Source organism: Acinonyx jubatus, chromosome D3 (assembly GCF_027475565.1).
Source record: "Acinonyx jubatus isolate Ajub_Pintada_27869175 chromosome D3, VMU_Ajub_asm_v1.0, whole genome shotgun sequence".
NCBI lineage: Eukaryota > Metazoa > Chordata > Mammalia > Carnivora > Felidae > Acinonyx > Acinonyx jubatus.
Window position 1 is genome coordinate 18,598,757 of NC_069392.1, and position 13,025 is coordinate 18,611,781.

General features: G+C 46.4%; 2 protein-coding genes across 21 annotated transcripts in view; one reads left to right on the forward strand and one right to left on the reverse strand.

Moving 5' to 3' along the window:
• Positions 1 to 438, reverse strand: part of GIT2 (GIT ArfGAP 2) — a 51,841-nt gene extending 51,403 nt beyond the window's left edge. For all 20 annotated transcript variants that reach the window (XR_008291698.1, XM_027044081.2, XM_027044079.2 and 17 more), the window contains exon 1: positions 250 to 438. Coding sequence is in view for 19 of the 20 variants with exons in the window: in XM_027044081.2 (XP_026899882.1) it covers positions 250 to 301 (52 nt within the window). In the remaining variant the exon portion in view is untranslated. The remainder of the gene's footprint in view (positions 1 to 249) is intronic.
• Positions 439 to 2,968: 2,530 nt separating this feature from the next.
• ANKRD13A (ankyrin repeat domain 13A) overlaps positions 2,969 to 13,025 on the forward strand; it is a 32,487-nt gene continuing 22,430 nt past the window's right edge. The window contains exon 1 of the mRNA XM_027044094.2: positions 2,969 to 3,351. Coding sequence (XP_026899895.1) covers positions 3,256 to 3,351 — 96 coding nt within the window. The 5' untranslated portion in view covers positions 2,969 to 3,255. The remainder of the gene's footprint in view (positions 3,352 to 13,025) is intronic.

Consider the following 13,025-nt stretch of genomic DNA (forward strand, 5'->3'; position numbering starts at 1 on the left):
CAGAGGAGACGAGAGGGGATGAGTGGGGATGAGAGGGGAGGGAGGGACGGGAGGGCGGCGGCCCCCTTTCCCGCCCGGCTCTGACAGGCCCAGGACGGGTCCCGTTCCGAGGCCTCCCCGCCTCTTCCTCCCCGCGACCCCAAGTGTGGGGTTCGGCCGCCGGGACCCGCCCGACCCGAGGGGGCGGCCCCGGGGCAGGGGTCCCTCTGAGTAGAGCTGAGCAGAGAGGGCCTGGCCGGTGCGACTCACCCGGCCCGCTACAGTCCGCGCACACCTCGCTGCTCCGAAGCCGCTTCGACATGGCTCCCGCCTCCCACCTGCCGGGAATCAGGGTCCCGGGGACAGCGAAGGCGGCGGCGGCAGCGCTTCCGCTCTAACGGGTCCCCGCGGCGGCGGCGGCGCTGGCGCCTCTCCCCTCAGCGCCTCGCAGCCGCGGCGCAGCACGCACGCGCGGGGAGGGGCCCTTCGTTGACGGGCAGATCACGTGACAGGAAGGGGCACGCTGCCTTGTCGCCATCTTGAGTGAGGGCAGCATCTTCTGCCCTGCTTACAAGTTTTCTTCAATTTGGGTTTCCCTTTCTGGAGGAGATTCTTTGTCCCCGCACTGATTAATACCAAGGGAAACAGCAAAATCTAGTGGCCAGAGCTCTGCAGCCACAGCCTTCCTGAGGCAATCAATAGTTAAGTCACTTAATATAACTGGTCAAGTTCACTCACTTATTCATTCTTTTGGTCAATAAATACTTATGGAGCATCTATGTTCCACACACTGTTCCCAGCGCTGGAGAAAAAATTGAGCAAAGAAGACAAAATTTCCTGTCTTTATGGAGCTTATATTATGTTGTGGTAGATCTGCAATATGTAAAATAAGGAACGTTAGATGTTTCTTTGAATGCAATTTTAGTCTCATCTGCAAAATGGAGCTGATGGGACCGGTTGTTTTGTTTTGTTTTGTTTTTTTGCATGTTATGCCACATAAGAATGATTCTTACATTTTTTAAAGCGTTGTAAAGAAAAAAAAGGAGAAGATGAAGTGGATGAAGAATATTCCATGAAACTCCTATATGGCCTGCAGAGCTAAATATTTATTGTGCGACTAAAGACAAATGGAATCACTTAACAGAAAAATGTGGTGTGCCTGCCTCATAGTAAGCACTCAATAATAGTAGCTCCCACTATTACTGATATTTGGTATTACTATTCTTTTCTAATCTCAATTTTTTTGTTTTTGAGAAGAATAATAACCTACAATGATTTATGGGATGGGGTGAACTGAACACAGTGAGGGGAGATTAATCGGCATGAGAGAAGAGATGTGACCCTATGCTAATGAATATTTATTGTATGTCTTGTACATAAATGCAACCGTGATCTTCATTCCGCAAATCCTGGATGCCTTTTAAGGGCCAGGCACTGTTTTGACTTTAGATATTCTGCGGAGTTTTTCAACTTATGAATAGGAGAGATGTTGAATAAACATGGAACGATGAACAGAAAGATTAAAGATTAAATTGCACAAAGCATCTGAAAAGATAGGAAGTCTTGGAAGAGATCAAAGAAGCCCTGGTTTTGGTCCATCTCTCTGTTTTTGTTTTTGTTTTTTTTTTCAATGTTTATTTATTTATTTTGAGAGAAAGAGAGTGTGAGGAAGAGGGAAGAGAGAGAATCCCGAGCAGCCTGTTGGTGGGGCTTGATCTCATGACTGTGAGATCATGACTTGAGCCTACATCGAGTCAAACCCTTAGCCAACTGAACCACACTGGCGCCCCCAGCTACCTCTCTATTTTGATAAATGTGTGGTGTAGGAATAGCTGCATAATTCCCACACATTCCAGAGTGAGAGCCTCTGGGTGCCATCCTGATGCTCCTGCATCCTGTTTTGGTTCACAGACTCACAAATCTTCTGGACTCAACACGTGTGGACAATGGATTAGGCCAGGCTTCTTGAACAGCTGCTGTTGCAGGCATCTGAAAAGCTGGATGTGCTTTCAGGATGCATTAAATAACTTTGCCCAGCTGTGTGGTCTCGTTGTAGACAACTGTGCAAATAGCTTACGCTGGTGAGTAGCTGTCAAGTTGACTTGGCTCTTCATTGAATCAAAGAGCTGTAGTGCCTTAGGTTGAAATCCAAAGAATGAACTTAATATTCGCAAGCTGTGGTCACGTTTGGGTAGTATCTACCCAAGTATGGCCTTTTCTGTCATAATCCAAAATTCAACTGGCTAGCTTCAAAAATAGATGAGCCTCATATGTGGGATAAACCACTGCCATAGGTAACTTTGAATCTTAACCCAGTTCGGAGTTCAGAAGGGAACAGTGGTTCTCAACTGGGAATGATGGTTCTCTTCCAGGGGTCATTTGGCAGTGTCTGGAGACATTTGGGGCGGGGAGTGCTAGTGGCATCTCGTGGATAGAAAGGCATCTTACAAAGCACGGGACAACCCCCACAGAAAGAAAATTGCTCACTTTAAAACGTTCAGATGTTGAGAAACCCTGAGAAAGAACTGTCTCCTTGTTATGCAAATCTTTAACGCCACTTCTCCAGAGTTTAGAATCCTTCCTTTAAATTTCTTTTGGTGTTGCCCACTTCCAAAATGGCTTCTGGCCAATCAGGCACGCACTGCCCAGTTCCAAAAAGGCTGCAAGGGAGTCAGTTACTGGAATGGTTTGGTCCAGGCCTCCGCTGTCACCCCCTGAACTCAGAGCCGATGGAAGAGGCCCAGTTGTGGGCCGAACCATGTGAGCTTGCTGGAGCAGGGGGAAAGGGGCTGGTGACGGGTAGGCCGAGTTTTCCACGTCGAGATCATGGGCTAAGGAAGAGAGCTTCCTCTCTGTTTTGGGATTGCACTGTGTTTCCCGGTGCGCAGCTGGGGGTAGGGGGGATCGGGCCGACCAAGGGCCGGGTGGCTGGCCTCGCCTCCCCCCGCCTCGGTGTGCGGTGGTTCGCCCCGCGCACTTCCCAGTTTGGGGCAGTTCGGCCCGCAGAAGTCGGTTCGGGAGCTGTCAGCGCGGGCGGGAGCGCGGCGGGGCGCGGGGTGGGCGCGGCCGACCCCCGTCCCCGACCCGGCCCGCGACCCCCGACCTCCCGCGCGCCCCGCACCCGGCCCGTAGGCCGCCCCGCCGCGTACCGTGCCGCTCGCTTGCTGCGTTTTCTCTCTCTCTCTCTCTCGCCGGCCGCCGGGCGGGCACCGGAGACCCCGCCGAGGCTGAGGCTTGTCAAGCGGGCGGTGAGGGCCCGGCTGCGGCCTTCTCGCCATGTCCTCGACCCGCGACAACACCGGCCACTTCCCCTTGCACCTCCTGGTCTGGAACAACGACTACCGGCAGCTGGAGAAGGAGCTGCGGGGCCAGGTGAGGGGCGGGGCGGGGGTCCGCCCACGGTGAGGGGTGGGGGGAGTCAGGGGTCGCTTCCAGCCCCTGAGCCCATCTCTAGCCCTCTGCCTTCGGGGCCCCGCAGACCCCTTCTTCACCTCTGCAGCCGTGGGACAGTAATAGTAGGACGTGTATCGGAGTGCTTACTGTGTGCCAGGCCCTGTGCCAAGGGCTTTATAAACCATCTATACTGCCTTTCCAACAGTCCTAGGAGGTAGGTACCTTTATTACATTTGCCATAGAAGGAAACTGAGGCTCTCAGAGCTTCTGTGCCTTGCGTAAGGTCGCCCACCTAATAAATACCAAGTCGAGATTTTAACTCCGGCCGACTGGCTCCAGAGTGCACGGTCTTAACAAATTAGGCTCCACTGCCTCTCCCAAAGAGGTGAGAGCAGCACGCACCGCTCACCCCCACCCCCTCCTCCCAACCCTTTTTGTATGAAAGGGCTTGGTTGGGGTTTGGAGTCCAGGTTCTAACTCGCCCTGTGACCTTGGGCAAGGCACGTTCCCTCGCTGGCCCAGGGAGGCTGATGATACAAACCAAAGTTTGAGAATCTCTGGTGCACAGGGTTCTTAAAATCCCTTCTGGTCCTAAAGTGCTTTGATTCCTCGTCTTTTATTTATTGCCTTCTCTTTAAAGCAGTGGTTCTCAATTGGAGGTGATTTGAACACGCACCTCTGACTCCCAATGGTAATGCATGGAGACATTTTTGTGTTACAAGTAGGGAATGGGAGCTACTGGGATCTTAGTGGTAGGGATCAAGGGCGCTGCCCACCGTCCTACGCTGCACAGGACAGCTCCCTGCAACAGAATTATCTGGCCCAAAATGTCAGTAGTGTTTTGCTTGAGGAACCCGGATGTTAAAGGCACCTCAACAATTCTGGGAGTTATTGGTGCAGTCAAGTTACAAGCTCACGTACTCAGCAGTTAGGGTAAGGATTTGTACTTTGGTGTAACTCTTGTTGACTTCATTTTATCCAGTGTGTTGCTTAAAAAAATCTGTTGAGCACCCACTGGAAGTCAAAAGTTGCTCTTTTTTCATTTAAACCCTCTGTCCAGACAGAATAAACTTTTATTGGAAGAGTCATTGGTCTTAATTAGATCATGCCCCCAGAGTAAATGACTCACCATTAGGTGTCCCGGTATACCTGGTGATTTAATTCCCTTTCTGTTACTGGACGTGGCCCAGAGGGAATCCTCCATCACTTTGCTCTCAGCTGAAAGTGTCTCACCTTGGACAGTTGAAAAATGACCCAGGCAATCCTGCTGTGTTTTGCATCTGCACTTCCTCAGTATTGGGACTACCCCCAGTTTCTTGTGAAATAGTGAGATAAAGTACAAAGAAAGTCCTAGAACTAAGCTCCCTTTTGCTAGACAATTTCGTCATCATCATTAAACCACATACTTTTTCAACACTGATTCCTGAAAACAGCAGGCTTTCTATTCATTGGAGATGAAGAAAAGAGTTTGAGTGCCGTGCACTTTTTCTGTATAGAAAAACTTGTTTGATAAGAACACAGTCTCGGTTATAGTCTAAAATGTGGCAGGGGCGCCCGGGTGGCTCAGTTGGTTGAGCGTCTGACTTCGGCTCAGGTTCATGAGCTCGAGCCCTGCATTGGGCTCTGTGCTGGCCGCTCAGAGCTTGGAGCCTGCTTTGGATTCTGCGTCTCCCTCTCTCTGTGCCCTTCCCCCGCTCATGCTCTGCCTGTGTGTCTCTCTCTCTCAAAAATAAAACATTTAAAAAAATGTGGCATAGTTATCTCCTCATTCTGTAAGCTGTGTAAAAAAAAAAAAAAATGTCCATTGAAAGTTCTCTGTGCTTCTTCCCTTGAGAAATGTTAAGCACATTTGTGATGAGAGAATTATAATTTTGCAGCAGATTTTCCTGGAGTGAACTTGTACTGTCAAGGGAGTCAAATGAACAATATTCATTCTTGCTAATTATTTGGTTTTGCCTCTGTTACCGGTTATCACTGTAGACCATTTCCCAGTATACCAGTTTCCTCTGGATAAGAGGTAGTTAAGTGTATTCATAAAGAACATCTTCCCCCTGAAAGCTTGACTGTCATGACCACATCATCTAAGCTCAGTCCTGAAACTTGGCCACTGAAGGGGTCGAGATGGGGCTGGCTGGCTTCAAGGGTGTGTGTGCTACCTGTGGTCAGCAAGGGCCTGTGCTTGGTTTAATGCTCTGCTGTCACTGTCATGAAATTCCTCATTATTTTTTTTTTGGAAAAGGAGCCTTGCGCGTTCATTTTCTGCTAGGCCCTGCAAATTATGTAACCGGTTCAGGGTTAAGAAGTTGAACGTGGCCATCATTAAAATATGTGACAGGAGATACTTCGTTGCTTTCTTATTTGTCAAGATCTCTTGATGATGCAACAGCTTCCTACTTCTGTGACTTAAAGGCAGTTCTGTTAAATGCTGATTACGTTGTGAGCCTGGGCTAGTTATTCACCCTTGCTGGATTGTTTCATCTGTAAAAACAGGGAGAGTAGCACTGCAAGCCTACTCTTTTGCCAGGCACTGTGGCAAAGTGCTTTATATGCACTTTTAGATTTGATTCTCACACCGAATCCCCTGGAGTGAATGCTATCACGATCCCCATTTTACAGATAAGGAGACCAGATGAGGTGGAGAGGCTCAGTTGCATGCTTAGCCAGTGGCTGCACCAGGGTGTGGACTCCATTCTACTTCTTTCCATAAAAGTACCTCCATTTCACGGTTGTGGACAATAAGGCAGAGAACAGATCGGAGAGTGCGGCCACATAGTAAATGGGAGTAACCTCCTGTGTCATCATTGCTGCTGTGATTCTGTCTCTTTTCCGTATGCTCCAGTTTTTCTGCAAGGAACCTATACTGGGTGCATAATTAAAAACAAAAAGTTCCTGTCGCCCAGCAGTACAAGCAGCTGTTTCACTTGGCGTTTTGTTTGCCAGAAAGCCTCTGCTGGCCGGTCCTTCATTCCTTCCATCCCACGAGTGAGACTTGAAGCAGGCACACGGGTGGCTGTAAGAATTGTGTTTTGTTCTAAGAGCAGCAGCACAGAAAGAATCAAGTTCATCCAGAGGAAGAGGACAGGCACGTTTGTGAGTGTGAGTCAGCCCCCACCCCGAGGTCTTGCTGCAAGCTGGAGTGTGGAGTTTGCCAACTCTGCAGTAGTTTTAGGCTTTCCATGTTGGCTCAGCAGAAGCACTTTATTAAGTGCCTCTTAACGCATCAGCTCTCTGGTCTTTAATATTCAGTGGGGCCTTGAAGTTGTGCAGTGGAGATGATTTGTGTCATGGTTATGATGTTTGTCATTTAGGTAGAGAGGTCTGTGAAACATCTCCGGCCTTCTTACAGATGCTGGGAGAATGAGCGAACACTTAACAGGGACATATGTAAAGGTCAGCAATGTACCTTATATGTGTGGTGGGGCGGGGGGGGGTACCCAGGACCCAGTAGGGTGGAGGGTGGCAGATGAGGCCCAACTCGAGGGCCAGCCCCCAGTTAGGAAGCCAGCAGGTGAAAGCCCACCACCATCAGGGCAAGAGGAAGAGGATGTTCTAGGCAGCAGCAGTACTCAGAGCTGAACAGGGAGCCACCCCGGGGTTCTCGCCCCAGTCTACGGCAGGCCAAGTCGGGCACTGGGTGCACATTCAGGTTGGCGCCTGTTGGCTGGCATCCTGCCAGGAGCCAGGCATTCAAGATGAAGAGCTAGCCTGCTCTCGAGTGCTCTCCCGTGGCCCTGGGGGCTCAGGCTCACCGGAGGGAATTACACCCATGGATACCATTTCCTGCCTGATTTGGGGTGGGGGAGTCAGTGTGGGCCACAGCCGCAGAGGACCAGGGCAGTCTGAGATGCATAGGAATGAGGGTGGTTGACTCTTGAGAGAATGGAAGGCCAGTTAGCAGCTTCTTCCCGGAGGCCCTGCAAGAGGTCACAGTGAAAGTTTATGAAGCACTTGCTTCATGCGAGGTGCTAGGTGCGGTGGGGAGGCCCAGAAGGTTTGAGAAATTCACCTGAGGCCGGTCAGGGCCTGGAAGCGGGCCTGTCATCGGGCTCTGCAGCCTACACTCAAAGCTTGGCCTCTTCCTGCCTCCGGAGGGCGGCAGGATGTAAACAAGGCTTGGAGCAAGCAAAGTTAGTGGGCTTAAATTAGCACATAGGAAGGAGATGTGCAGAACTCTCATTCCTGTTCCTCTTTGGGGGAACTGTTATAATTTAAAGAGGTGAGCATTTTAAATTTGGTACAGTTCATGATTGAAGAAAGCTAAAGGAAAAACCAAAGTGATCAGCTTCCAATGTGAATTCCAATTTAATTCCAAAAGCTCTCGCCCACCGGGCTAATGTCGTTGGTTGGAGACCCTTATATTAACTGTAATGAAATTTGAACAGATCCCTGTTAGGGAGAAAGTTTCAGCTTATATGAAATTCCATATGTGGGTGTATGATAATAAGAGCTAATTCTTAGTGCTTCTATGGAGTTAAATATTGTGCCCTAACTCTTGTAAGAACTCTGTAAGGTAGGTGTTTTTTATTGTTCCCAGTTTACAAGGGAGCAAACTGAAGTCCAACTGAAATTAAGCAATTCGTTAAACAGTATATAGATAATAGGTTAGTTGTACGTATTACATAAAGCACATACATATGTAGGATTTTTTTTTTTTACGTAGGTTTTTGTTTAAACATCTTAGTTGAGATATAATTCACCCATTAAAGTGTATCATTCAGTGGTTTTTAGTATATTAACTGAGTTGTGTCACCATCACCACTATCAAATTCCAGAACATCTTCATTACCCCAAAAAGAAACCCCATCCCCCTGAATCACTCCCAATTTCCCCTCAACTTCTTCAGCCCCAGGCGACCTCGAATCTACTTGCTGCCTCTATAGATTGCCTATTCTGGATGCTTCCTACAAATGGAATCATACGGTATGTGGCCTTTTGTGTCTGGCTTCTTTCATGTAGCACGTTTTGGAGGTTCATCCACGTGTGGTATTTATCAATACTTCATTCTTTTCTATGGCCGAATAATATTCCATTGTCTGGGTGTACCACATTTTGTTTATCCATTTACCAGCTGATGGATATTTTTGTTCCCCCCTGCCACTATTTGGCTATATGAATAATGCTGCTATGCACATTTGTGTATAAGTTTTCATGAGTGTGTTTTTCTTTTTCTTGGGTAAATACGAGAGGAATTGTGGGGTCATATGGTCACTCTATGTTTGACTTTTTTTTTTCTTTTAACCCACACTTGAGTTATTATTTTTTTTTTTTAGTAAAATTTTTTTTAACGTTTGTTTATTTTTGAGAGAGAAAGAGAGATCAGGAGAGGGGCAGAGAGAGATGGAGAGGACACAGAGTCTGACGCAGGCTCCAGGGTCTGGAGCTGTCAGCGCAGAGCCCAACGCGGGGCTCAAATTCACGAGCTGCGAGATCATGACCTGAGCTGAAATGGGGTGATTAACCAACTGAGCCACCCAGCCGCCCCTATATTTGACATTTTGAGGAACTGCCAATTGTTTTTCCAAATTGGCTGCACCCATTTTACATTCCCACCAGCAGTGGATGAGGGTTCCAGTTGCTCCACGTTCATGTCAACACTTGCTAGTCTTTATGACTGCAGTCATCCTAGTGGGTGTGCAGTGCTACCTAACTGCAGTTTTGATGGACATTCCCCTAGTGGTTAGTGAAATTGAATCTCTTTTCACGTACTTCTTTGCACTGGCATATCTTCTTTGAAGAAATGTCTATTCCAATTCTATTTTCATTTAAACATTGGGTTATTTGTCTTTTTTATTCTCGAGAAGTTAAGGTTCTTCATACATTCTGGATACTAGCCCCTTATCAGATAAATGACTTGAAACTATTTTTTTCCCATTCTGTGGAATGTTTTATTTGTTTGTTTGTTTTTTGTTTTTACCTTTTTTATGATATCATGTGAGGTACAAAAGTGTTCAATTCTGGTGAAGTGCAGCTTGTCTGTATTTTCTTTGGTCTCTTATGCTTTTGGTTTTGTGTCTGATTAGATTTTACCTAACCCAAGGTCACAAAGACGTACTCCTATTTTTCTTCTAAGACTTCTGTTGTTTTAGCTCTTACATTTGGGTTTATGATCAACTTATTTTTTTTAATTTAACTTTTTTAATCTTTATTTATTTTTGAGAAAGAGAGAGAGACAGAGCATGAGCTGGGGAGACGCAGAGAGTGAGGGAAACACAGAATGTGAAGCAGGGTCCAGGCTCTGAGCTGTCAGCACAAAGCCCCATGTAGGGCTTGAACTCATGCACTGCCAGATCAAGACCTGAGCTGAAGTTTGACACTTAACCAACTGAGCCACTCAGGCGCCCTTCAATTTATTTTTTTTTTTAAGTTTATTTATTTATTTTGAGAGAGAGTGAGAGAGAGAGAGAGAGAGCGAGCAAGCAAGCACCAGCCGGGGAGAGGCAGAGAGAGAGGGAGAGAAAGAGAATCCCAAGCAGGCTGTGTGCTCACGAACCGTGAGATCATGACCTGAGCTGAAGAGTCAGATGCTTAACTGCCTGAGCCACCCAGGTGCCCTGGGCTTATGATCAGTTTAGAGCTTAGTCTTGTTTGGGCTGCTATAACAAAATACCATAGACAGCATAGTTTATAAACAATGGAAATTAATTTCTTACAGTTCAGGAGGCTCTAAGTCCAAGAAAATGGTGCAGCAGATTAGGTGTGGTGGCTGGAGAGGACTCTTCCTGGTTCCTAGCAGTAGCTTTCTCACTGTGTCCTCACATGGTGGGAGGGGGCTGGCAAGGTCTCTGGGGTCTCTTTTGCTAAGACACTAATTCCACTCATGAGGGCCCCACCCTCATGACCTAAGCACCTCCCAGAGGCCCCACTTCTAATATCATCATCTTTGAAGGTTAGTATTTCAGAGCACATTCACATGCATCTACTGAGATGATAATGCGTTTATTTTATCTTATTCTATTGATATGATATATTACACTAATCATCAGATGTTAATCCACCTTTGCATTCAGGATAAATCTCACTTGGTCCTGGTGTTGAACAGCTCTTTTTATGTGTTGCTAAATTTGTTTTGCTAATATATTGTTGAGGATTTTGCATCTATGTCAGAGGTAGTGGGCTGTGGTTTTCTTTTTTTGTGATGCGTTTGTCGTCAGGATAATACTGGGCTCGTACAGTGAGGTGGGAAGTTTTCCTTTATCTTCCATTTTTTTGGAAGAGTTTGTGAAGAATTGATATTAATTCTTTGAATGTTTGGTAGAATCCACCAGTCAAGTGATCTGGGCCTGAGACTTTTTTTCCTGGGAAGTTTAAAAATTACTGATTCAGTCACTTGTTAGAAATTGTTAAGATTTTCTGTTTTTTCTTCAGTCAGTTTTGCTAGTTTGTATCTGTCTAGGAATATGTGCCTTTCATTTAAGTTCTGTTACTCAGTTGGCATACAGTTGTTCATAGTATTCCTTTTAAATATTTTGTGTTTCTGTAGAGTTGGTAGTGATATCCCCTCTTTCATTCCTCCTTTCAGTAACGAGTCTTTTCTCTTTCATTTCTTGGTCAAACTAGCTGAAAGTTTGTCAATTTTGTTGATATTTACCAAGAACCAATTTTTGGTTTTGTTGATTTTTCTGTATTGATTTGCTGTCCTGTTTTGCTAATTTCTACTTTAATCATCCACTGTTTAAAAAAAAAACTTCAAAGTTTATTTATTTTGAAGGAGAAAGAGAGCATGAGTCAGGGAGGGGCAGAGAGAGAGAGAGAGAGAGAGAGAGAGATTGAGAGAGAGAGAATCTCAAGCAGGCTCCACACTGTCATTGCAGAGCCAGGCACGAGGCTCGAACCCACGAACTGTGGGTTCATGACCTGAGCTGAAATCAAGAGTTGGATGCTTCATCGACTGAGCCCACCCAGGTGCCCCTGGCACAGTGATCCACTGTTTTTAATAACAGTCACCATGATATAGTATTCTTCTTTCCTTACATGAGGCCCTTCAGAGCTACAATTAGCAAAATACACAATGTGCTGCTGTCCATCTCATACATGTGGTTTTACCTGTGGTTTGAAATAGGAAAGAGCCAACAACTTAGTGTATTTGGCTTTGATTTTACACATCATATCTAGTGGTTGCCCAGGAGCTTGGGTGTCAATCCTTAGTCTGAGATGTTAGTTTTGTTCTGGGTGTGACCTGCATTAGGTAGAATTTCCCCATTTCTGTGATAAATATTGTTAAGCATTTCCTGTCTGTCAGGCCGTATCCTAAACCCAACACCTTTCCTGTAGACTGAACTTGTTCGGTGAGAAAACAGTCTATATAACAGACGTGTAAGGAAATAATGAATTTGCTAATTATTTCTTTCCTGCTAAACTTCAATTCAGTTAAAAGTCTTAGCTGTATTACTTTTTTAAAAACAATGATTTACTGCAGAGTAGAGACTAGGGTGGTGGAGGAAGCTAAGAAATATAAGACTTGGATCTGGCCCTTTGGAATTCTCAGTCTTTGGTGAGATAGACAAGCCATACCCTTGGGAAAAGCCAGGGAATCCTGGGAGGTGCCCTGGGCCCCATGCCAGGAGATGTGTTGGTATTCCAGTGCCTGAGAGAACGCTGAGGCCTGGGATTGGTCCAGGGGGACGTGTGTTCACTCAGCAGAATGCCTTCCGCCACTGCTGTTATTCCTCGATAACAGTTCCTGTCTTCACTGCAGAGTGGCCATGATGCAATTAGCAAAGCAGGGAAGTTCAGTAGCTGGTGGACAGCAGTTGACTCGTTCTGTTTGCCTTCCTCCCCTATGGCCAGTACGTGGCATGTTCTGGGTATCTGTGGAGGCTGCGTAGCAACCGGCATCTCAAGTCAAGAGAAAGCACATCTTCTAAGAAGTAGATGGCACTTTTATATCCCAAAAGTCCCATGGCAGTTTACTGTGTCCTTGGAAGAACGTTCAGTGTCATCTTTGGAAGGCAGCATTCAGCGTTCAGACTGAGCTCCCGCCAGAGAAACTGCCACTTGGCTCTGGCCACCCAACGCAGGTGGCAGAGGGCGGGCCGGAATAGGCATAAAGAGCGAAAGCCAAACCGCTGTGTCTGGCACGGGGAAGAAAACCTTCAAGGGGAAATGGACCAAAACGGCATGTGCTTGTTCTCACATTTACCTATAAATATGTCCACATACACGCCTGGCAGGTCATGTGTGTCACAGGACCCGTGGATGCTGCTACGTTAGGGCGCTTGGAAATCCATTCAGAGTAATGAGAGTGGCGTTTTGGTGGGACCCCAGCTAGAGAATGTAATTTTATTCTGACCCAAATTATCTTCTGAACTTTCAGTTTTGCTTGAAGTCCTACACTTCCTGTTCTAGACCTGAGTGCTGACATATGCTTGAGAAATCCCCCGTGTTCTGTGTCAGAGGGTGGCTGCATTTCATGAAAGCTCCTAGCCTTTACTTAGTCTTACTTTGAGTGCCGTTGAGAGCAAAAGATGTGTTTCATTATCTGAGGCTTATAGCCAACGTTTATTTATTAGGCATTTAACTTTATAGAAAAAGGAACTCAGTAGTTATCATCTTTATTTATAGCCAAATTAATATTTCAACCACGCCCATGTGCAAGCATTCATTTTCCTACATATTTCTGTAGTTAATGTGTAAATACTATTTTCTATTTTTAT